This window comes from Epinephelus fuscoguttatus, linkage group LG4, assembly GCF_011397635.1.
Source record: "Epinephelus fuscoguttatus linkage group LG4, E.fuscoguttatus.final_Chr_v1".
Taxonomy (NCBI): domain Eukaryota; kingdom Metazoa; phylum Chordata; class Actinopteri; order Perciformes; family Serranidae; genus Epinephelus; species Epinephelus fuscoguttatus.
In genome coordinates this window covers 14,837,345-14,862,067 of record NC_064755.1, presented here as the reverse complement: position 1 = coordinate 14,862,067, position 24,723 = coordinate 14,837,345, and the positions used below count along the sequence as shown (strand labels likewise).

At 43.1% G+C, this 24,723-nt stretch overlaps 1 protein-coding gene across 4 annotated transcripts in view; it reads left to right on the top strand.

Annotated features, from left to right (window-relative positions):
- Positions 1-24,723, top strand: part of LOC125887001 (cat eye syndrome critical region protein 2) — a 46,136-nt gene that overhangs the window by 6,105 nt on the left and 15,308 nt on the right. Inside the window, exons 2-7 of one of the 4 annotated variants that reach the window (XM_049573444.1) lie at positions 18,256-18,350; positions 21,299-21,482; positions 22,328-22,455; positions 22,705-22,788; positions 23,384-23,451; positions 23,620-23,780. In XM_049573444.1, coding sequence (XP_049429401.1) covers positions 18,256-18,350; positions 21,299-21,482; positions 22,328-22,455; positions 22,705-22,788; positions 23,384-23,451; positions 23,620-23,780 — 720 coding nt within the window. Of the gene's footprint in view, positions 1-18,255; positions 18,351-21,298; positions 21,483-22,327; positions 22,456-22,701; positions 22,789-23,383; positions 23,452-23,580; positions 23,781-24,723 lie in introns of all 4 variants that reach the window. The other 3 variants (XM_049573442.1, XM_049573441.1, XM_049573443.1) reach the window with 3 other exon arrangements.

Sequence of the window (24,723 nt, the reverse complement as noted above, 5' to 3'; positions counted from 1 at the left end):
CAGTTTTGGCACTTCCATGTTGGCTTCATTTTTCAACCATGGTGGTTGCTGCATGCATGAAAATTTCATTATAAAGGCGTATCATGAAGATGACAATATGTATCGATGTTTTTGCTTTGCATCGATGATATTGGATCGTCGATGTACTGTTCCACCCCTAGTGCTAACTCCAGAAACAGCGCTAATGACAACAACAACGGCGTCAAAGCTAACATTGTATGCTTCTGCGACAACGGCGTCCTGATCAGCACTAACTGTCATATGAGTGCAGAGCAGAGCATCAGCGATTGGCTGGCCAGTGTGACACACACAGAGACTCACATGTACTAACATGCATGTGCTGCTGGACCGGCTTACCATGACAAACACAGAGACATTTGGATTACGACACACAGAGAGGTTGCATGACGTCAGTCTCGGCTCGGGATGCCCTTACTCCACTAAATCTTTACATGGCAAATAGCAGTAAGCTGCAGTATTAATGATCTGAATGTCACATGCAGCTTCTTTAACGACTAGTTGGTGAGAGTATGTTTTTGATCTTTGGGGATTTTTTTGTTTTGTGCAAGCTACAGTGTTGTAAGTTTGGAAAACTCATGATGGCAAAGGAAACTGACTAAATGTCTACTGTAATAGTGATGTTGAAACACCTGTTTCTGTTTCTCATAGTGGAGGCTTTTGTAATGAATGGCACATTCACACAGACCGCAATGTTTTGTACCCAGTGAAACTGCTACAAGGGTAGATATCGACAAACTCAGCGAGTGAGTCTGACAGTATGGCTGTGGTGCTGTTGGGGCAGCTCTTTTCTTTCTACGGTGCTGGTCAGTGATAATGGAGTCTCCCCCAATCTCCTTGGCTAGCCTTACAAAACAGCCCCTTGCACATTGTTCCTTGGCTGATACACTTCACTGTCGCTGGTTTCCACTTTCCTCAGGCTGCAGGCAGTGAGCTGGGAAAGCAGTGTGTGTATGTGTGTATAGTGTGGATGAGAGAGTTGAGTGGGTGAGATGGAGAGGAAGGAAAGAATGAGTGGGAGGTAAGGAGAAAGAGGGGAAGTGGAGAAGAGTGTCCTAGAGATGGAGAGCGAGTGAATGAGGAAGAGAAAGCACATTAGTATGAAAGAGTAAGGGCACGATCTGGAGGAAGGAGGCCTAGGGTCAACACGCCTGTCCCCTTTGCCTGGCTTTTTGTCTCTGTGGCGTACGCTTAATTTCTTGGCTATGTGTCTGTGAAATGATGCTTAAAATCCCACAGCCAACAGACGCTGCAGGCCCCTATTGCTGGATCCTCTGTGATGTGCCCTTCATTGCCAGACGTAGTCCTTCATGCCAAGGACCTCTGTCCCTGTCATCTTCCCACTCCGTGCTCTGCTGGCAGCCTGGTTGGCACATCGTTGTGCATTTATTCCATACATCTTCATCAGCTGCCTGTCATATGTTGTGACTGACTTAAATTGGCCTCCTCTCAGTGTCCATTGTTGGACTAATGATGAGCTAAGCATAATGGCAATTTCATAAGCCTTCAGTTGGACTTGTGGTTTCTATTTCCTTTATTTTTTCTCTGTACAAATTACGTCTTTGCAGTTTGTCATAGTGTGCAGTTGTTGGTGTGAAGGTCCCCTTAATACAGACTTCTGACAGTGGCAATTAACAAGAACGATAATAGGAAGAATAAATGTTGCACAGTAGTGGGCGGACAAAGCCAGTCAGCAGTCTTGAGGTCTTTTAGATAGATTATTCCTTGTCCCATAACATGATGCTGTTACCAATGAGAGCCATTACCATTCTTGTTTGTGTCAGGAAAAGGAGAAGACACCTAGTGAAACAAGGTAAATTTCTACTCTACGCTGAAATGTCTCTTTTTGTTCTGGGTGGGGAAGAGTCTCCAATGTGCACGGGCATAAAAGAGGGTACAGGTTTTAAGACATGCTACCTGAGTGCCTCTATGGATGGTGATGTTGATTTAATTGTCTGTCACTTTGTCCACCACTCAGATCCAGTATGAAATATCAAGCAACTACTAAATAGCATCGGAGAAACACTAATATCTGTGGCAATTTATGCTGAACAGCTAACCCCCCCCCCCCCCCCCCCCAAAAATCAAGTCTCTGGTAAAAAACTGTCCGACACCAACAAAAGTCCTGGGGCCAGATGCATAAAACTCTGTGTAGATAACTGACTAAAACTGTGTACACACACAAAGACAGAGATGAGCATATGCATTCCCTTTGTCAGACTGATAAAGGTGTGTGTACGCCAGATTCCTTTGTATGAATCTCCATCATTGTGGTGCTGGGCACACAAGCGCAAGCCTCATTCCCACACCCCCAGTTCAACATAAATGGATGAAGAAATGCCCTCAAATATACGCATGCATATCGATACATGTGCCCTTCCACCACTCATTAGACTTATCAAAGGAATACAGTAAAAAAAAAAGTACAATTTCAGCGACTGTGGCGCATTGGTGAGGTTCTACAATCTGTAAATATTTGTAGCGTCCTTAATGTTATTTAGTTATGTTTCTGCAAATCAGCATTACAGTATCATCATTATTATTAAATATCACAAGGATGATCAATAATTAATTCACAGCGCTTATATGGAAACCGACTTTATGAAGTGCTCCACAGGTTAAGATAAATTATCATTTACAGGGAGGTGAATAAAAATGACGGTGAAATGTATCACTCAAAAATAACTCAAGATCGACTTTATAAATGCGCCTTTGATTGACATTTTACAGAAAGCTGTGTAAGCTGCAAAAATAACAACAAACACTGAAGTTGGCAAACCACCTAAAAACAATGCTTTCTGGCTCTCAGCTAATATGTAATCTCCTCCTCATTGTAACAGCTACAGCTGTCTCAGGTAAAACGTTGTGCACGCCTCATCTAAAGAACGTATGAGGTGTGCACATCCTCACCACACATTCTTCCTTTATAAGTTCATAAGTCCAGTTTATGTGTGGAAAAAGGTGTACGCATTTTTTGCGTATGCATCAGTTATACATATGGCCCCTGGCTGATCTGTAAGAAAAAGTATATCTTTTCATAGGTCAGCACAAACCTTATATTGTTCCAGGCTTTCTGTTTCCACTCTGGTTTTCTAAACAGAGCTTCTAACAAATGGAAAGGTTGTTTACGACGCTAAACACACAATGATAATTTTAGCTGCATTTTAATTGTGAACAGTTCATTATATCCTGTGATAGCTGTAAGTGATAGCTGATGACGTGGCTGATTTGACACTCTATCACTGCAGCTCAGAAAAACAGGAAACACCTGTCTGATGAGAATTGAAAATAAAAACCAAAGAAAAATAATCCACACACTGTTAATTGGCTCCTGTGATTATAAATTTGACATTTTGGTCAGATGGACCTTGTCAGTCATTAACTACTTTTCCACTCTTTACATCGGTAGCAGAAACAGTTGGGTATTACTTTTAAGTGTTTTTCATGTGACATATAGAATAGTTTTTTCATCTTCCAATTAGATAGCAAAAAAAACCCTCACTCTATAATGCACGGCAATTGTTGGCAAAGAGCTTAGCTATTAAAGAGCATCATGCTGCTTTAGTGTGTTTAACCCCATTGTCATTCTCCTTTTTTACAACTGCTCCAAAGTATGAACAAGCAGTTAAGGGGGGGGCGGGGGGCGCTGGTGTGTCTCACTTATAAGCCAGCAGCAGAGGTAGTAACAGTGCCGAATCAGCGTCTGTGTTAAGGGGAAAGCCAGCAGGTCGGGACCAGAGCCAGATTGGTGAGTTGATCCGAGGTGCCTAATTTTCCTCTTTGTAGGGTAGTCATATTGGCAGAACCTTTTTGGTTTAAAAAGAACAAGGCGCCCTTCCGCCACAGGAGGGGCTGTTGATGACTTGTGGGAGGAGCTTTTGATGACGCTGCACTTGTGACCCACTGGCGGTAGATAAACAGGAAACAGCTGATAGCAGGAATGAGCAGCTAGTACTAGTAGCAAGAGGGAAACGCAAACCTGACAGACACTACTGTGAAGATGAGCAACTGGGGAGGCAAAGAATTGCGCACCCTCCTTGCCCTTGCAGACAAAGTGGCCATTAACCGTCAAATGACGGGGACGGTGAAGGATGGGCCGACTTACGAGAGAATCGCAGAAGGACTGATCAGCTGCCATATAATAGGGATGGTTGTGACTGTTATTCCCATGTTATGCCATTGTTATTGTTTACAATGGGCTACCGACACATGTCATATGTCACACTAGAGGCTGACGTTGTTATATGTCACGCTGTTACACCTCTTTTGCTTCCCGATGCCTGCATACTATCTAAAATCACTCACAGGAGTGGTATAATGCTGCTGTTGTTTGGTTCTGTGTAAAAATGTAGGGGTGTGGTAAAGATTTTGTAGTGGCTCTACAGTGCAACATTTGTGTAAAAGGGATTGCTATCTCTTCTTACGAAATCTAGCTTCTGTCTTTGCTTCTGCCGTTTCACACTTGTTTTGATAGCCAGTTTTAATTTTTAGTTTTAATCACAACTATACTGTTCAACCTGTCAGTTCAGGAGATACTGAATAACTTAGTTGAACATTGTGGATAGACCCAGTATCTCCTGAACTTAAAGTCCTCACACACCCTCTCATCTCACGTAGGTGTTTTCATTTATGTTGCCTGACTGGACCTCTTTTCAAGACTGTTTTTGTGTGAAGATTGTCCATGATTGAGAGCTACCTCACTCCTAGTTTTGTTGCACCCGTTGAGGAGAGACACTTAACACTGTTATCAATAAAGTTAGTTAATAGAGATGGTGACATCACAAAGTTGCAGCCTGATTAGATGTCTAATCAGACAGAGTAATTGAAAACACCTGTTTGGGCGTGCAGAGCTGTGAAGATCACAGTAAGCTTTTATTCTTGTCACTGCTCCTGTTGACGGATCATGAAATATCTTCTCACTCATCATTAGCTGCCAAACTCCTGTCACCCAGCTTCATCTACATCAACCCCTGTCCCCTCCAGTCTTGTGTTTGGCATGTTCAAGGACTAACCTCTCTGTCTACCTCTCCCCAAGCACCATCCTCATTGCCATCACTTGTCCCACTACCACCTACCCATTAGCAGTCCCTCTACCCCATCCCCTTCCCGAGCCCCAGCAGCCTCCCTGTCTCTGAGCCCCAGCCCCTGGCATCACCATGACTAAACCCCAGATGGTGGTTCTTTCTTTCCCTTCCCCCTGGAGGATGGAGGCTCTCCACTCTGACTGGGTGCTAGCTGCGGCTGCAGCCCTTATAGGGTGGGGGCTCCTATTTTTGCAAAGCCCGCAGTCTGATTGTAAAAGAAGATTTAGTCCTATTAGATCTGGTAAATAAGCAAGAGCAGGCAGCCTGTAAGCACGTTCTTGTTTCTGTTGTCTAGAAAGCAAATGGATTAACAGGGGGAATAGGATCAAGGCTTAAGTGTTGCTCTATCATGGCCCAACTTCAGACACACACTGACTCTCTTGCTGATTCCCAGTTTTTGTGGATTAATACTGCAGATAGCAGTCACTTAATATGTGTTGCCAGTCTGGCCTCAATTAGGGGGCTTTGAAGTGAGGGCCAAGGATGGTTGTGGTGATGATGTGTGGCAGGATATTACTAGCAGAAGCAAGCAGAGGTTGGAATTGGTGATTTTTTTTTTCCTATTATTTGCTGTGATATCTGCACTATTATCATAAATGTTCAGTGGTTGGTGACTTAAATCACCGATAATGTGTTTATCTTCAACCTTGGGCTGCTTTACCTCCTTTGTCAGTTCCAGGGAGGAGATTAGAGCCCCCCACACAACAACAATGATCCATTCTCATCCCTGATCTCCACTGTTCACTCATTGCTCATCCCTTTCCCTTTCTTTCCTTCTGTCCCACCCACTGACACATCCCCAGATCAACCCTTCTTACGGCCTCACAGACACCAACCTCTGACACTTTCCTTTCCAGATCAGGCTACACATAAAGCCTTCAAAACTTTTTCCTCGCTCTATGAGTGCCCCTCAAAGATGAACCTTTTTGCATGTCTTTCTTAATACCCTCCCTTGCATGGACTGTTTGGAGGTGGTGTGCTTTGCAAGAGGCTGCTGCCCCTCCCCCAGTTGTGATTGACAAGTGAGAGCAGCAGTACATGCATCAGATGGTTTCACATGGGGAGTGTGTGCACAGAGGGGGAGGTAGAGGGGCACATACACCGGGGTTTGTTTCAGCCAGCTCCATTGTTGCAGCTCCCCATGGTTCCCTCTCTCTGTCTCCAGTCTGGGGCGGCATCCCTCCAGTGTTGCTTTTTCACTCTGTGCCTTTGCGTCTGGTCGTGAAGCAAAGATGAGAAGGCTGAGAGAAAGTAAGTGATGAGAACTTCACGAAATCAGGTCTCATCCAGTGGGAGTCCTGGAAAACTTACTGGAGTCACTGGTTAATATATGTTTTGTTTTTTTTACAGCCCAGTAACAGTGTTTTGTTTTATGTTGGTGTGTGTTTGTGTCTGTTTGTGTGTGTGATGCAACACCACAATGAGAGGTGGTAATAAAGAGAGAGATTTATTCTGGAACATGTTCTTAGAGAAAACAGAGTAGGCAAAAAAAGTGGAAATTTTTATAGCAATGCTGACTGGAGATTTGTCTGAGAGCTGGCATAAGGGGACGCACAGGAGGGGTGTGGATCTGTGAGGCTTTAGTGGGGTGCACACTGGCACGCACTTGGCTGACTACATAGATTGCAGGAGGCCACAGGCTAAAATAAAGAGTTCTGGTTGGCACACTTTGAGTGTTTACAACCCCAGTGTATCTCTGCACAGTTTGTTTTCAAAATATTAACTAGTGCTAAAAAATGTAGGCTATTCCTCATCTGTCGCTGTTGGATCAAATAGCACTGTAGTTTGGAAGTATTAGATCTGAGTGGGCGTTCAGACCGTCTACAGCCCTGCATTGTTTCAGTTACTGGTGACACAATGAAATACAATCCAGAAACGTAGCACCATACTGGATGATGTTGCATAGCATTCCAACAAAAGTTGAGCCAGGTTCAACTTTTCTGATGGAGCATTTGCTTCAATGGAGGGATGTCATTCAAATGAATGAGTAAGATTCAGACTGAAAATAGCTGTGTTTTGCACGGAGCATGTAGGTGAGACAATGATGTAGTACCTGGTAGTAGAAGTACAATTTTTCAAAGGCTTATCAGACACCAACACATGGCTTAATGGTTTGTAAAACTCACACACAGGATTTTACAGGTCTGGAAAGTTATGATGGCGGCGGCTGTTATATCTTTGGTCACGATCACAAGGTAAACAGTAGAAATACGGAGTTAATGTTGTAAAGCAGTCTACTAGGGTGTGTGCCTAAACATACTTCATTAACCTAATCAGATAATGTTGCAGTGCATCGCTGCAAAAGTTGAGCGTGATTCAATTTTTTTGCCTTTTTGCAGTCAATCTTGAGGACTTATTTAAATGAATTAGAGCCGTGGGTTTTTTCACACAGGGTTCATGTTGGACTGAATCTGGCCTAAGTGTATTTGGAGCTATTGCATCATTGTTTGGGGATATCAGGACCTTGATATGTCAGGCTGAATTCAAAGAACTAGAGCCACGAAGACCCAACACTGTATCATCTTTTGCCCTTTGTTATGTGTTGCACTTTAATTACAGTGCCAAGACTACAACCAATTCTCAGAGTACAATACCTACTGATTCTTTAGGCTGAACAGCTATTCAAACAGCTTACACTCTCCAACTTCTTCTGATGTATGAATTCTGCATACTGAAAAGAAACGTATGTATTAGTCACTGGTGCAGGTTTCTGCAAGTTACATAGCCAGTTGTGTTTGCTGGAATGCATGACTAAGGGCCCTGACGCACCATGGTCGGCCGTTGGTCAATGTCAGGCTGTTGGTGAGTGTCTGTTGCGCTCGTTTTGGCGGTGTACCCTGCAGTTTTGGCACTAGTTGGCCCTCATCGGCTTTTTGTCGGTGAATAAAATCAGTCTGATTGGCAGTTCAGCTCGAAGCATGAAAAGAGAAACCAAAGTGAGGAAAGCAAACAAATGACTTAAGACAAGAGGGCGCTAGATTGAAACAAATTTGTTATATTAGGTAAAATTATGTTTTAAGCTACTGAGTTCTTCATCAGAAACAGTTCATAATTGTTTGTGTTACTATTCAGTAGTCCACAGTAAATACCCTCTGTTCTATTAACACTGGGTTGTGTTGTTAATGTGCGTAGTGGTGTCTTGAATCTGTCTTGTCAGTCTTCCGGATTCCTTTTTAAGTAATTAATACAGACTACCCCCGCCTGCTGGTATGGAGCATTATGTCCTCCTTATGCGGCACAGAGCGTACAAGCTAGTTGGTCATTGGCTGTGTTCTCTGCAGTGTGTTTAGGTACAATTTTTTGGCAACGTGAGGGTAAGCAACAGTTGATCTTTGTTTCTACTGTTCTGTCATGTCAGTTTGGTGTGTCTTGGCCTTAAGGCTACACTAATATGCTTTTGTTTTCAAACTCTCTGGCATTTTCAAACTCATGAAATGAAGACTTTTAAAGATGCTGTTAACCCTGTTATAGTTTGAAAACTCTGGGACTGGGTTTTAGTCCAGATGGGTGAAAATGGAGACTTTTGAAAATGATGAGGTAAACACTTAGTAAGTGGTGTTACTTTCAGTAACCGTTCCACCTTGTTGACCAAGCAAAGAAATCTCTATTCTTACTTTTCGCAATTACTGTTCTTCTTCTTTAGCATTTCCTGCAACCAACTGCAGAGTAGACAATCTGCTTCCTGTTTATGCTGGCACGCACCTGCCCGGTGCACTGGTTCATCATTTGATATGTTTTTAGGTGTGTTAGAATGAATGGGGATTATTGCTGAAACAGTGCTTAAGTGCTTTTAAAACGCTGTTTTGAAATGTAAACATAATAGTGTGGATGTAGCCAAAGACAGAGGTGTTGCTGCCCCTGCACCACCTGTTCGCTCACCATATTTAGGTGTCTTTGCCACCAATGATTGCCTCCAAATGTTTCACTTACATTTTGGAACGATATTCTCTTCTGTTAACAGTGTGCCACCTAGCATGTCCATTTAAACGTTTTCTTTAAAAGCTGCTATTCCTTTCCTGTCAAGTAGCAGTTCCTCCTCATGTCTTTGTGCTTTGACTCCAAGGCTGCAGCCATCTGCTTCATGTTGTTTTCCTCATTTCAAGACTCCTCCCTCTGCAATCTACAACCACACTGGTCACAGACTATTTTTTCTCTCCTCAGGGCCAGCAGGCTGAATTTTAACGATCTGCTCGTGTGTATGTGCACGTATATGCAGGCGCATGTTTGTGTAGTCTGCGAATGGGACCACTGGGATGTAAGCTGAAGCAGGAAGCTCCATTTTATATAAGGAAGTTGATGATGTGGTTTCCTCAGAGCTGACAGTGGAATTATGAGAGGCGCTGGGCTGTACTGGGTGGCCTCCCATCTCCTGTGCTTAATGATCTTCACCCACATAGCTAGCAAGCTAGGCCAAGGCAAAGGGCCTCCATCTGTTTCAGGAAGGATCTGTCCACCAACACCCCCCCCCCAAACACACACACACACACACACACACACAGCCTCTCCTCCACCAGCCCAGCCACCTGTCCCACCTGGCCCTGACACACTATAATAAAACTCATTGAAAGTTGAAACTGACCTTACAGTTGTGCAGTGTATGAGCTATAATTAGTGTTTGTCACTGTTCCTACATAGTAGTGTAGCTTATTTAGATCAACCTGTAGTCGTTCTTCCTGTTTGCGTATGTACATGAACAAATGGTGTCCGCGCCTGGAGGCTCTAGTTCTTTGAACGTGTCAAAATGCTAGTTAAAACAGGTGTGGAGGACACAACTTTTCACTCTGGCTCAAAGAGACATGCTGTAAATCAAGATTGACTATTCAGGCAAATAAGCCAACAAGTTTTTGTTTTGATGCATCAGTCAGTTACGACTGGCAGCAACTCAAAGATGTTGATGCTTTTCTCTGATGATCAGATGAGCGGTACATCCTGAGGATGCGAGGGCGTTTTCCTGTGGTGTTATGGCTGTGTGTGCATGTTTGTCATGTGGCAGGAGGTGGTTACGTGTGGGGGTGGAGGGTGTTGTCAGATGATGGCTCCTGGAGGAACCATGTGGGAGATAAAAGTGGGAGGGGAGTGGGGGAGGAAGAAATAAAGAAAGAAGCAAAGGAGAGGAAGAGAGGGGCCTTTACACAACAAACACTCCTCCCTTCCCCCTCAGCTAGCTGTGCACACGTCCTCCAACTGTTGGTGATATAGACCCCGGAGGAGCTGTTAACGGCAGTGGCATGGAAAGTATCTGCTATGAGGGTAGCCAGAGAGGCCAACTCCTTGATACTACAGGCTCTGTGGATCTGCCACAGCCTCAGAGCTGCCGATACATATGCTTCTGCACTGCTTATCACAACTCTGTGTCTCTTTTTCGCTCTCTTACTTGCTGCATGCATTGGCCAGACACACACACACACACACACACACACTTTATCTCCGTTTTTCTCTCTGCAGATATGACTAGGGCACATGATGGGGCCATTCTTGTCCACTGAGAAAACCACATTTCACTTTTATCTGCAAATGCAGATGGTGTGTTCTGCCTTGAAGTCAGTTCAGCCTTGATGTCTCCTTTCTTTTAAAAAGTCTGCTCCTCTCTCCTCAGTTGATTCATGCCTCATGTCTCTTGACATTCACCGACCTGCTCCTCATGTCAAACAGAGACCTAGAGTTTTGTCCTTCTAGTAAAGACTCATCGTTTGCTTGGCATCATTAAACCCCTTTCATACAGCAGCTTCGCACAATTAAATATTACTGAATGCTCATTCAACCCAAGTTGGACCCACCCTTTTGAGACAGCTGTCACAGGTTAATCTCTGGTTGTCACCTTAAGCAGAGAGTCTGCGATGTAGTGCCATATATTTCACTTGCAAACCATATAGTCCCACAGAATTACACTGGATCTGTACTAAGTTACATAAAAGCTGTTTCAGTTTCACGCCTCTTCTTTTGTCCATTAGCACGCTCCTACTCTTGCTTGCTGTGGCCTTTTCTATTTCTCTCCCCTCCGTCCTTTTTCTTTCTCTGTGTTTCTGGGGAGTCTGTAAATGAGGTTTAGACGCTGATATCACTCAGGTATTTCCATCCCTAATAGAGAGGCATGATCACCAAAGCCAGGCATCCAACCAAGCGTCCGACCCATATTTAACCATGGTTGGGAGGAGGGGTGTAATTGAGCATTGACAGACATGTGTCATCTCGTTCATATAGAACGCACAAGTCACAGTGCTGGCCTGAATGAGGAGTTACCTACAAGGACATGACAAGTCTGTAATAGCTGAGCAATGTATTTTTATCATGAGTATTTTGGGGTTTAAACATGGAGGAAAGAAGAGATGTGGAGAGGGACAAGATTTCTAAAAGGCTGTATTTACCTGTTAACATGCGTCATAGGTGATCCGATGATCACCACTTGACAGAGCTAAATACAATTGTAAATGACCACCAAGAAGCATTGTGATCCAGTCACTTAAACCACATGTCAAGTTGGTCTTGGACACATTTGACCACGTATCTTTTGGAACATAAACACCAATGTGAGCTGATGCCTCCCTGGCAATAAGTTTGTCATCAGTGCAGGATGCCGTGGTTGTTTTGTTGACAGTTCGCCAACACTCTACAACTTGCCCATTTCGCACGAGTTGGACTAAGTGTTGCACGGCCTTCCATCATTTTGCGTTATTGAAGGAGACGTGCAGGAGTATACTAACAGCAATATCTCCAGCTGTACCGACACAACTGCTTACATGACCAATGATCATGCTAGAGAGCAGCTAGCGAGAGTGTGGACCAGCCCCCCCAAGAAGTGAAGTGTGCCGGGCTTTGAAGACCATTTTTGTAGTTGTCAAACAATAAAGAGCCTTTTTCCCATTGACTTACATGGCAAAAGGGACTTCTGTAAATCTGTAGAAAATGTTTTTTTTTAGTGTCACAACTGCGAAATGACGAAATTATGTTTTTCCTATCGGACATTCATCCATTTGGTCCTATAACATTTTGGAAGTTTAGAAGAGCTGCCAATTAAATCATTTTAACCCCTTTCAAATTAGTGGAGCTCTACTCTCTTTGTACATCCATGGTGTGGACTTAGTAACCATGCACAGGCTCTTTAACCCTCTAGTGTAAGTAACATAGGTAGGAATTCTGAGCACAGATGGTCAGCTGAAGATGCATGTTAGACACAGACGTGAACGGCAATGTGTCTTGGCTATCCAGTCCACTTGTGCGCAAAACCCAAAATGCATGCTAATACCAGGTATAAACAGGCTCAATGATGTCTCAAGAACGTTGTACAATGGCAGAGCATACAAAAAGAAGAGTGGGATTATGGAAAGCCCTCTAGCTTTAGCTAGAGGTCAACTCCTTCACTGCTTGACAGTTGATGGTTATTGGGTTCATATGCTGATTCTGACATCCTGCAATAAAGTGAAACCTTTCACCTTGTCTTTGAATCATTGCATGTGTTCAAAGGCTACATTAGATTTTATGTTAAGTTTGAGGAAATTGGAGCCAGACTCCCACTTAGATTATTAAGTCCCTTTGACAGTGTCAAGCCAACCCGACTTTGACAAACTGCATGTATGTGCTTTGTTGACTGGATGGTAAGGGACTTGACACAACTCCACCATTTCATCATCTCCATGGTGTACAGTTTGTTGTGGTCCAGTTCTATCCATGACACATTATTAAAAAACAAACACTGGTAATATTGAACCAATATATTATCTTGTTTCTAAAAATATCTTCACTGTAATATTGCCTGATAGATAATGCAGCCAAAATAATTAGACGGACACATAAAGGTATAAGTTTTTGGTTACTGTCCATAAACAGTATTGTGAATGTGAAAGTCAAAACCAGATTCTCTCTTGTTTGCTATATTTGCATTTTTTCATAGCTGTGTCTGCCATTTTCGTAGCATCCTCTTGATAACATGCTGCCTACAGTCTGCTGTCTAGTCACTATGTTTTTATAAAGTCCTGACCTCACCTGCGCGCTGTGCCCTGGAACGTTCAAACACAGCAACATAATAAGTAAATACAGGCAGACAAATAGGGCTATGTATTGTTTTTAGGAAAATCCTGCGTAGAATGCCTTCAAGGAAAGATCATCTTCAAGTTACTAACGATGAGTGAAATGGCATTTTTTTTTATGACGGCTGGCCCACATCAGATATGAAAAAGGCACCAGAACAGTGTCCAAAAATCTAAAATCATTTGGTTTTGCAACTTAGGTTGCTTTTGCATTGTCACTTTTGTATTTGTAATGATGACCAATGGTTCAGCCTAAGCGATGCTAAATAAAAGTGGTTGCAGTTTTTCCTTAGTGAAGATAAGGATTGATTACTAGACATTTGATACCAGCTGTCATGCTTTTTCAGCTCTGTTTTCCCATCCTCACCACAGTGCTAGACTGCCATTTGGAGATCTTTTTTAGGTGGTCAACAATGCCAGCTTGGTGTAGCTTGTGGCAAGTATGAATCCAGCTGAAGTTTCATGCTGGCATGCTTTTTGGACAAAAGTAAACATACAACAACATCAGGACTTGTGTGGTATTCATATTGTGTGTGTGTGTGTGTGTGTGTGTGTGTGTGTGTGTGTGTGTACAAATGACCACATGGGGTTAAAATGAAGGCATTGCTTATGTGAGTGATGGAAGCTGCTACCTATACTGTGAAAATTCAGGCATTTTATCCTATTAATGTTAGTGAAGGTACATTAGGTGTGACAGGATCTTGTGAGAATGAGAACAGGACAAGCGGCAAGCTGTGTTGACACCACAGGTGTTACTTCTCACACTGTTTGTTGTTGTATTGAATAGATGGATAGGTGAGACACTGCCTCAAACAATTGTTCTGAGTGGGGATTTTCTGTCTAAATGCTTCTTTGTACTTCCCACCGTGCCAATTAATAATTTTGGGAGAATCACTGCCAATCACAGGAGACCACACTGTCCTCAGCTACAGTGGAGCCAGCGACTGGCTGAAGTGGGGACAATGTGTGGAGGCAGGGAAGAGATAAGGAATACAGAGAGAGGAAAAAGTGGGGTGGAGAGCGGAGCAAGGGTGTTGTCAGGGGAATAATAGAATGCCTCAGAGGCCCTCATTGACACTGGGCAGCAGGACAGGGGGAGGAAAATGGTGTGGAAAAGAGGAATAAGAGGTTAAGCTAGCCAGAGACGCAGAGAGAGGAACAGCGGGGGAGTCGGGTGAGAGAAGTGGCAAATACCTTCAGGGTAAATTGCTGATTACAAGCCAGGCCTGCAGAGGGGCTGTGGTGATGACACACCTTTTGACAAGCCTTGACTCTCCCTCCGATCTTTGTCTTGGTGTGTGAATATGAAAAGCCTGTTTTGTTCACTGCAGTAGCTTAGTGATAAATCTGGCAGTTTAGCTCTATGATTTAAACTCTTTATAGCTTATCAGCCATCCAGCTCTCTTATCTTTGAGTCCCATTGATCATTAATGTGAAGCAGCCAAAGTACTGCACTGTGTTTATTTTGTTGGGGCACGTGTATAAATGAATGTCAGTAGAAGTGTGTTTTCTGTTTGTTGTTGACTCTGTTTGCCAAGGGTTGTGGGTTGCGTCCTTGTAGCGTATTAGTTTGGCCACTAGTTTTTGTGTGTGTGTGTATGTGTGTGCTGATGGAGGAGAAAGGTTCCCACAGGACATGTCCAGCTGCAGCCGAGTGTCCCTCGCAGCCCTTCATCAAGATGAGTGTTTGTTAGCGCCCGGCCACAAGGGATTGGCCAGCTGGATGGATGGCTGAAGAAAGGGCACACACACCACATTAATTCCCCGTCCCTCTGCCATCTGAGATGTAGTATGGCACTTCAAAGGTGGAGCAGGGTGGTGTTAATCCACGGGCTGGAGCAAGCTCTCCACTCTGCTGTGCTGTACTCAACTCTTCCCCTGGCCCTGGCCCCCAGCTTTGGCGAAGTGTGATCAAAGTGCAGTCTGTCTCTGATGGATGGGCTCACTCTGGCCCAGAGGCTGCCTGACAGGGAACCAGGAAGTGGAAAGGAGCGTGACACAGGATCTCTCGGCATCCTAAGCACATGTGTGTGCACACACACTATACACACACTATCTTTCTATCCTTTAATGATCAGAGCTCATGGCTATGATATAGTTCTGCGGCTGGATAACATACATACATTTAGACAAGTCATGACACATGCAGTTGCTTGAGCAACTGTTTAATCAGTCTCTTTGTTGTCAAAGCTCTGCCTCCCTTGATGTAGGCTTGATACAGTTTAGGCTGGTATGCCAACCAAACAAGAAAACAGCACATGACCGATATCCTTAGCAGTATTGCAGCTCATATTAGTGTGAGAGGGACAGCACACATCATTTCTGTTATCTTCTGTCTTTTCAGTGCAGGACGTCCAGATCCAGAGTGTTTATGATGGTCAATGTTGCTCTTGTAGTGTGAGATGTAGAAGGAGGTGATTTGTCACACAAGTCAAAGTGTACACAAGTAATAGTTCAGCAGCTGTCTGAAGCTACATCTACACCAACATGCTTAAAATACATAACTATTGCCTCATTTACACCTAGAGTCTACACCACTCTGGCATATTCAAACCCCTAAAATGGAGACTTTTGAAAATGATGATGCAGACATCACGTTTGGTTCCCAATTGGGTCTTATCCAGATTTGGAAATTAACTTTATTGTCCACCTGCCACTGTGGCTGATGGATTCCCAAAATCTACCAGCCACTCAATAGATGACCATTGTTTTTTTTTTGTTTGTTTGTTTTTTTTTCTTTGGCTGGTGATTGAGGCAAAGCCACTTGTATACTAGCATTTGGCTGGTGACTGGTGATAATTTCCAACCTTGGTTTTATCAGTCACAACATGTCAGGCCAGAACATCACAGCCAAGCCTCCATACTTTTTGTGATTCCATCCTGCTTGTGTGGTTAAAGTTATTTCTTTGCCATTGCTATAGCTTCCTCTGGCGATGGATAATGCTCCTGGTACCTCTCTAATATGTCGCCATATTTGCTTTGCAACAATCAAACAATATCTCTTCCGCCTCACACATTGCCTTACTGTTACTGCTTTACTTTCATTAACAGTTCCACCTCGTCGGCGGTCCAAGGAAAGACATCTATGGTCTTGCTTTTCCCCTTTCATGTTCTTCCTCTGTGTCATTTTCTGTTGCCCAGCAACCAACTACAGAGTACACAGTCTACTTCCTGTTTACAGCAGCTTTGCATGCCCAGTTTACCTGAACGGACATGTGATATGTGTTCTCAGAGATGCTAGTATGGATGGAGATTATTTCTGTTGTGGATGTAGCCTGAATCTTAATCAGTGGTATCTAAAACAGTTTGTATCGACCACCCAACCGTCAGCGTGACCAAATTGTATGTTTCTTTTAATCTTTTTTTATCTTTACTCTGAATGTATGAAGGCACAAACATGTCAGCCAGTTTCCGTGTCATTGTTTGACAGAACACGACACTTATCATGGCAAGACAGGACCTGTGTTTGGAAAATGTGAGATGTCCTATCTTAAGATTTAAAATACCATCTTGTGTGCTCCTGGCCTCGTCTCATGTGCTCTCACCATTTTCGTATCCTCAGGTCCTCCTGCTTATGTCTTGTTGTTGAATTATTCTTAAAATCCATTCGACTCTGTCACACTGGCCACTGTGAGCACGTTGATGAATAGACTTTTAAAATGGTCATTAGAATATGCTCATAAAACTTAATGAACTGTCTTTGAGTCATGATGAGACAAAGGTGTTTTTTATCTCCTGTCATCAAACTCACTCTCCTGGTGTGTCTCTGTAGTAGCTGCAGTCAGAAGCAGCTACTGTAGACCTTAGCAGAAAGATTAATCTTATCCTGTTTTTCAACTTTCTTTTTTTTTGTTCAACCTCCCTTCTGTCTGTCCCCTCCTCCTCCTCTTCCTCCTCCTCCTCCTCCTCCTCCTCCTCCTCCTCCTCCGTTTTTCATCGTGCTGACTTGTTGGCTCCTGGCTTCCGTCTTTCTTCATGGCCGGGAGGTGTGTACACTGACCTTTGGTGACCCCTGAGCTCAACCAGGTTCCTCTAGAGAGAGGCAGACTGGGGAGAGACAAGTGAGCGCACAATAATTAAATGTGCCTCCGTGTCCTTGAAATAATTTGGACCATTTTTTAACCTCTTGAACCTGCAGTAGTACTTTTGCGAATGTTTATGTGGGACAGAGAAAGACAAATCTGTTGTTAGTGTGAGAGCAAGGACTTGGAGGGGTAAAGAGTGGTCAGCTGCGGGCAGTCATGTTCTTTTTCTGAAGAGCAACTGTTGGGCCTCAGCCTGAAGGGGCTTGTTTGCATCCTGCAAAAGGGGGCTTTAAGTGAAATGGACACTTGGCTGACGGAGCACTTTGCATTTGCATTTCTGCCCTCTCAGCCTCCTGTTCCCTCTTTCTCTCCTCTCATGTTCTACTCCAGAGCTTTTGGGTATCACTGGGGAAAGCAGTGCATGCTGGGAAGCCGTGTGGGGTGCTGTGCCTTGGTTGGTCAGCAAAGTAGAGGAGGGGGCATGGCTGTGTTGCAGCTCAAGGCCCCTGCTGCCTCCCATCTCTCCTTGGTGCTTTCAGGTCTTTTAGAGTTTGCTCTGCCGGTTACTGCCGCTTCATAAAACCTCAATGGCTGAAACACAATGCCAGGCAGGAGAGGGGTCATGGCTGAACTTGAACCTCGGCTCCAGCCAAGCAACCACTGGCAAACTAAGAAGCCCTAATAAGACAAGTTGCAAATTCCAACCATCCCTCCTGCTGTCTGTCTCTGCCAGCTTACCTTACACTGATACCAACTCTGCCATGTATACTGAGAGCTCATTAATATAATGTCTTAGTCTTTTTATTCTTTTGATACATCATCTCATAGCTAGGACACTGCCTTCTCCTTTCTCTTATATTGACTGACAGTCGTTTATGGACCAGAATCACCTGTATTTCACTCATAATGCTTTTACCTTATTAAAAGAGGCATCCTGTGAAACTCCTCTGGCTCAACCATTTAGCAGCTGAGCTGTGGCAACATTTAGATTGTATCTGTACATTCATACCTTTTGTATCCCTTCTTTGTCCACCAAAAAAAAACCCCTGAAGAATTCTTTCAGTTAGCATTGACCCTACTGTCTTCTTTGTCTTGTTTATCCAGGAGCTGGAGAAAGCCCTGTCAGAGCAGGACTTGGACTTCCTCGGGGACCTCATTGCATGTCTCTTGCAGGGATGCTACCAGCGCAATGATATCACGTAAGTATAGAATGAGAATCTGGTACATTGGCAAAGGCTGTAGAAACCAATGTCACTGCAGCTTGAAAGAATACTAGTCCCTCAAAATGAACATTTTTATATTTGTCACGTGCCTCCGTGGTGAACAGAGGATCCAAAAAGGCAAAGATTCTTGAAAAATTGTTGATACATTACAGTCATTTGGGACCATGTTTTACAACAGCACATCGCGTGTGGTATAATTCAAGTCTCATTTGTCCAGTTGTATGCTCAGTGCTACCCAAACACATGCATGTTTGCTAAAACTTCACAATTATAAAACACTTCTTCCTACAAGTAGCCCATCCTGAGCACGCCTGAGCATATATGTGCGTATGAGCTCAGACGCACAAGTTCTAATTGTAATGTTTTAGTAAAAAAGCATATGTTTGTTGGGAAGTACTGAGCATACGACTGGATAAATGAGACTTGGAGTACGCTGCAGGAGTTGTGTGAGAGTTTGTAAATGGAAGTTTCTATGTAGTTTTGCTGCTGTTAAACACAGTCCCTGTTTACTTCACTTCAGTTCATTTGCCTTTTTTGGATCCTCTGTTCACCATAAAGGCATGTTCAAGTGAACATGTGGTGAGCAACTGATATACAAATGGTCCTTTTGCAGGTGAAGTATTTTTTAAGGGCTTTTTTTTTTTAATTCAATGGCATCCACAACAGATGGATGAAGTTTTGAGTCAGGGCCTAAGGAGAAGTTGTAAGCAAGCAATATCGAGGTACGAAAGGCACAGTTCAGTCTATACATACCTGAGTTTTGGACCATAGTCTGGTTTCAATGCAGTAAGGAAAATAGGTGGATATTGTCAGTAAGTAAGCTGACAAAGCAGGATTCAACCATTTAGTGTTCTCGCCAATAGGACAAAGAATCACTCAGAATGTACCTATATGATATTAATATGACACTTTTGTTGTTGTTTGTCTATTCCAAAAAAGCACTTAATCTTACTTTGAAAAATATAAACTCTACAAACAAATAAAGCTAATTGTTGCCATATTAGTTTGTCATATCGTGCTTGACTCTGTCATTCATAAAATAACTGAAAAAGGTAGTCTGGCAATGTTTCAACTTTGTTAGAGTGGCCTCAGAAAAGATCTGGCTATAAGAGTTTATTGGTCAGCATGCCTTCTAACGGATGACCTGCACCCTACGGTTTACTTTGCTCAAAGCCTTTGACTCGTATTTTTGAATTCTGTTTCACAAACCCAATTTTAGGTCTCAACCTTGTCAGACCGAGAACAGTGAATGCACCTCATGCGATTTTTAAACAAAACATCAAAGGCACAGTGGAAAATAATCAATGCACTTTTTTTAGATTGATGTGTATCAGCCAAGATAAAAGCAGTATTTCCATCTACTTCAAATTAGTCATAGCACCCAAGAGCCTTCACAGGAAGTCTGAGTCACCGACAAAATGAGTCGCTGAGGAGTCAGAATTTACTCACCATATGGTGACTTAAACTCTGGTGAAATCATGCTGTGCTGCTACAGCAATATAGGAAAACAACTAGAACCACTGAAACTTTTCTCTCCTCTCTAATCAAATGATGGGAGAAAGTGAGTAGCTGAGGTTTTTATTCAAATCCACAAATATGTTTAATCTCTCATGGGGCTTCCCCCTCCAGCCTTCACACACCTCCTACCCCAGCCATCATTAGAAAGTAGCATAGTGGTACCAGTGAAGCGATAAGCAGAGAGGCAGGAATGATCCAGTTTTTCCACCCAGGCAACCGGTAAGAGGAGGACAACCTGCTTTATTGGACTGGACAGGCGCTGGCATCCTGGGGGTGGCTGCTCAGCACTGGCCTTTCACAGAGCTGCCCTTTTCATCCGCACGTGTTAAACGCTCTGCCGGAGCGGGGGAAAGGAGGGAGGGAGGATGCTGGGGAGAACGAGGGACAGAAAGTAGGAGAGAGATGGGGTAGTGAGGAGGAGTGGGCTGGGGGGTGGGCTGCAGCTGTGTGAAAAGTGCACACTGCTCTTTCAAGATAAGCCATTTTTTTTTCTGTCGCTCTTTCTCTGCGCCGTTGCATAGATGCTCACCCCTGCCCCAAGCCCTTGTTCTGTTCATCTGAGTTGGAACTGAAAGGTACAGATTAATCGGCAAGACCTGAACCGGAACCAACATTTATTTATCAGAGATACAACCCCACTCCTATTCAAAGAAACAGAGTCTTTTTTTTTCCAGCCCCACCTCCTCTTTCTCAGCAGCCGCTAAGGTAGTTTGAACTTTGTTTGTTTCCTAAGATGTGCATCACAAAAGGACGCTAGTTGATATTGAGATAGGGTGTGTTGGCTTGACAATGTGCACACAGCATTTGCAACTGAATTGGTTGCATTTATCCAAACTGACAGATCTCAGTGGACCAAAAAAACCTTCTGTCTGGTTTTTGCTTTTATTATTTGGTATAAGTGTCATAACAAGTCACAACAGTCAGAGAAGTGAATCAAACATAAATGAATTTTTCAGGGGCTTTAATTAAATGGGATCTTAAATCTTTAATTTGAAGTCAGCTTTATTTATATAGCCTAACAGACGTGTTTCAAATTACTTTACAGTGAATAAACCTACCCAAACAGAACAAGGAAAAAGTCACACGTAGGAAATACATAAGACATGTGACAAAGTGAAGCACTGCTCCATCAAAACTTTCCATACTAGCAATAAAATGAAAGAGATTCTTCACCAGAGTGGCTGATTCTTCAGATTATGCAAAGTCAAAAAAGATTTCTAATGAATTTGCTGTGCTCCCATGTGTACCCAAATAACCTGACAATATTTGTGTCTCAGTAGATTTTGTAGGTGTTGACATTGTTTCACAGTGTTCTAAGTTTTGCCTTTTATGTGGTCTTTAGAAACGTACAGCACCTGCCGCACTCACTCTCTGCCTCTCCTCCGTTCTTTTACTCTGCCCTTCAGCCCCCAGGCATTTAGCAGTTACCTGGACGACATCATCAGCTACAGGTGGGAGCTGGAAGAAGGGAAGCCCAACCCACTTCGAGAGGGTCCCTTTGAGAATCTCCCTCCCCGCACTCAGGTGGAGCTGCTGCACCGGCTGTGCGACTACCGTCTGGATGCTGCCGATGTCTTTGACCTGCTGAAGGTATACGTCCGTGAGGATCCGTAAAAACAGTTTATTTTTTCTGATAACTGAACTGACATCAAAGCTCTGTGCTTGTGAGCAATGATACCAGGATACCAGTGAAGCTACATTAGTCAACCACAAAGTTATGACCTATCTAGCCTGTTAGCCTGTAAGTATTGTGTCTTATTTACACTGTATGGTTAGTATGTGAAAAAACCTGCTACTGTAATTAGCTTTTACCTTTTACAGTCGAAGTAGTTAAATGGATTGAGTGTGTGTGTGTATACGTGTAATACATTAGGGTTTCTGGTTTCGAACCACGTTTTTGTACATGGTGTATAGCACACTCTAACACAAAGGGGGTTGGTGAATTTGAAAGCACCATACATCTTCATTCTTTTAATCATTTAATAACACTAGAGTGTTTTACTGTGGCCTGAAAAGGAGCTGCAAGATTTATATTTACACCTACATGTGTAACAGAATGCTTACAATCTAAGTGAATTTACAAGTAATGTAGCTTTTTATTACACCTGACAAAGATAACAGCAGCTCAACATATATTCAGGAATGAACTAAGGTGCAACTAATAACAACCTGACAGTTTTACCTCTGCGCTGTCCGTCAATTTATCATTTCCTTCTAATATTTTTTGAAGATTTCTCATGAGATAAGATTTTTTTGAAATTATTTATTAGATTCAATTTATGAACGCACTCAGGAAGATACTGAAAGCGCTTCACGTCTGCGTATGATTCACAGCCTTGAAGGCTCAAAGGACTGAATGACATCACCAAGTGATGATTTAAAAACACAGCGTTACACATGATATAAGAAATGTAATTTCCGCCACCCCCCATCAGGGACTGGAGGCAGACAGCCTGAGAGTGGAGCCGCTGGGGCAGGATGGAAATGGAGCCCTCTACTGGTACTTTTATGGCACTCGTATGTACAAAGAGGAGCCAGTCAAGAGGAAAGCAGAGAAGATCAGGTAAATACCACTGGGCATTGTGTGTCTTCTGTCTCTGTCTCAGTGCACCAAGAATATCTGTTGCGTCACTGGTCATACTCTCAGTGGTTAACTAGTGCACGTGGTAAGTGTGTTATTTCAGTAGTAGTTTGACCCTAGTTTACAGGCCTGTTAAGGGTTAATTATAGAGGTCTCCGGTTGCTAATTACTCTGGTTAAAAGGCTGTAATTGGGAAGACCTCTCTTTTACCTAGTGCTGTTTTTCCAGCAGTGAAACCGCTGAGCTGACGTTACCAGAGAAAAAGAAAAGGGGAAGACCACCAAAGAAGAAAAAACTGGAAGACCCTCAGCTAAGGTGAGTAAAAACTGTTATGTTTGTTGTCAGTGCCAACAGTGTGTAGCAGAGAAATGCACACATGTGCAGTTTGGCAGCTGTTGCACAGATGTACTTGTTATGCCAAAAGAAAACCTGCATTAATCTGACAGAACAGATGCTACGGCTGTTTGCCACGTGGTCTTTGTGTGCAAAAGTTGTAGGAGCTGTTCTGGAAAAGTAAACATGATTTGAGTTTTTGAAGACTTGTGTAATTATTTCCTTTGCTCTCAGTCAGTTGTTGACTGACCTGTAGCCTGCTCGATCTGACATGTACTAAGTGATTAATAAATTAAGCATTTCTTGGCCATACATTTTCAAATTATATTTTGATTACAAGTGTATAACACAAATTTTATTAGCTCTGTGGGAGAATGTAGATCATGGAAAATATTATAGATGCAATACAGAGTAATCAAATGTAACATCCAAAAAGCCCAATAGTGGAAACATAAATTCATTGTGGGGGAGTTGCTCTTAGATTTAAACTATTGCAACTGCAGCATGTTTGAAATGACTCCGTCCTTTGTAGCAATGTGTTATGTCTATTAATCTTTTATTTTCTTTTACCTTTCAGTGAGGTGGAAAATGAAGTGCCAGAAGTGAAGACAGAAAATGGGATCGAAGATCTCAGCCCCAGCGCAGGTGAGAGCTCATGAATTTAAGCAATTACATTTGTATTTTGACTACATCGAGGAATCTGTGTATTTGTGCTTCATTTAAGTTTTGACTACCAGTTTCACTGATTTAATTGTCTCCACATGTCTTCCCCAGAATCAATAAGCCAACGTCTCTCCTCTTTGCTTCCACCAGGCCGAAAGCGAGGCGCTTGGTCCCTTGTGTGTGATACAGAGGAACAATGGGTCAGTCTGGCAGAAAGCATCAAGGACAAAACCTCCCCACAGGACCGCCACCTCTACCGTGTCATCAGCCAGAACTTCCTGCCTGAGATCAGCAGCATGATTGAGCACAAGGTCAGACACCAGAGAGACACTGCTACTATTAGTCCCAATTACAGCAGAACATTATGGAGTCTGGGTTGAGAGGTTCAGAGGCTACCCAGAGCAATATGAATGAATACCAGCTCATAAACGGCAATTGCAACCATGCCAGATGTGTTGCTGTTAGCATCTAAAAATGCTGATTTAATTTTTGCTTCCTATCCTGGAGTGTTTGTCACAAACAGCCAACATACTGACAGTTGTGATGGTGGCAGTATCTATCAAGCTTAATGGGAACTTTTCTCATTTTATCTTAATATTAACCCCATGTTAGACTTGAAAGCCCTCCATTGGTAGTACAAAAAAAACTCCATGCCGGTGACAGCCGTGGTCGGAGGCATTATGTTTTTGGGTTATGTGTCGGTCCATAACTCAGGAACACAAGGAGAGACATTTGGTCTGATGCTGAACGGGTAACACTAATCTTCAGTGTCCATTTTTAAACTGTGGTGATTGTTTCTCCACCAAAAGATCATTGGTTTTGCTGATATTGAGTTTCAGGTGACTGTCGTTGCACCATGTGACAAAGCTCTGTGTCAGTCCTCCTCTGTAAAAATGCTCCAGTGAAGACAGCATGTTTGTCACTGGAAATTATTCACACCAATATCATGATAATTTCCACTTTGCCAAAAAAAAATACACTTAGTGCCTTATTAAATCAATTCAAAGTCTTGACTACATATACTATATGACTCAGGACAGACATGGATGTAAACTGCAACTTGGCTGGTTGGTTGAGGCATACGAGTGTGAGGCTGTAATTCAAGTGATAGCTTCATTTTAAATTAATGTTAATTTTAGTCCCTATACGTATGACTTTTTAGCACTGGCAGCCCCAGTGAAGATTGAGTAATGGAGCTTGAAGAGTTAAGCAATCTCCCCCAGTCTCCATTCAGGCGCTTTCATGTTCTGACAC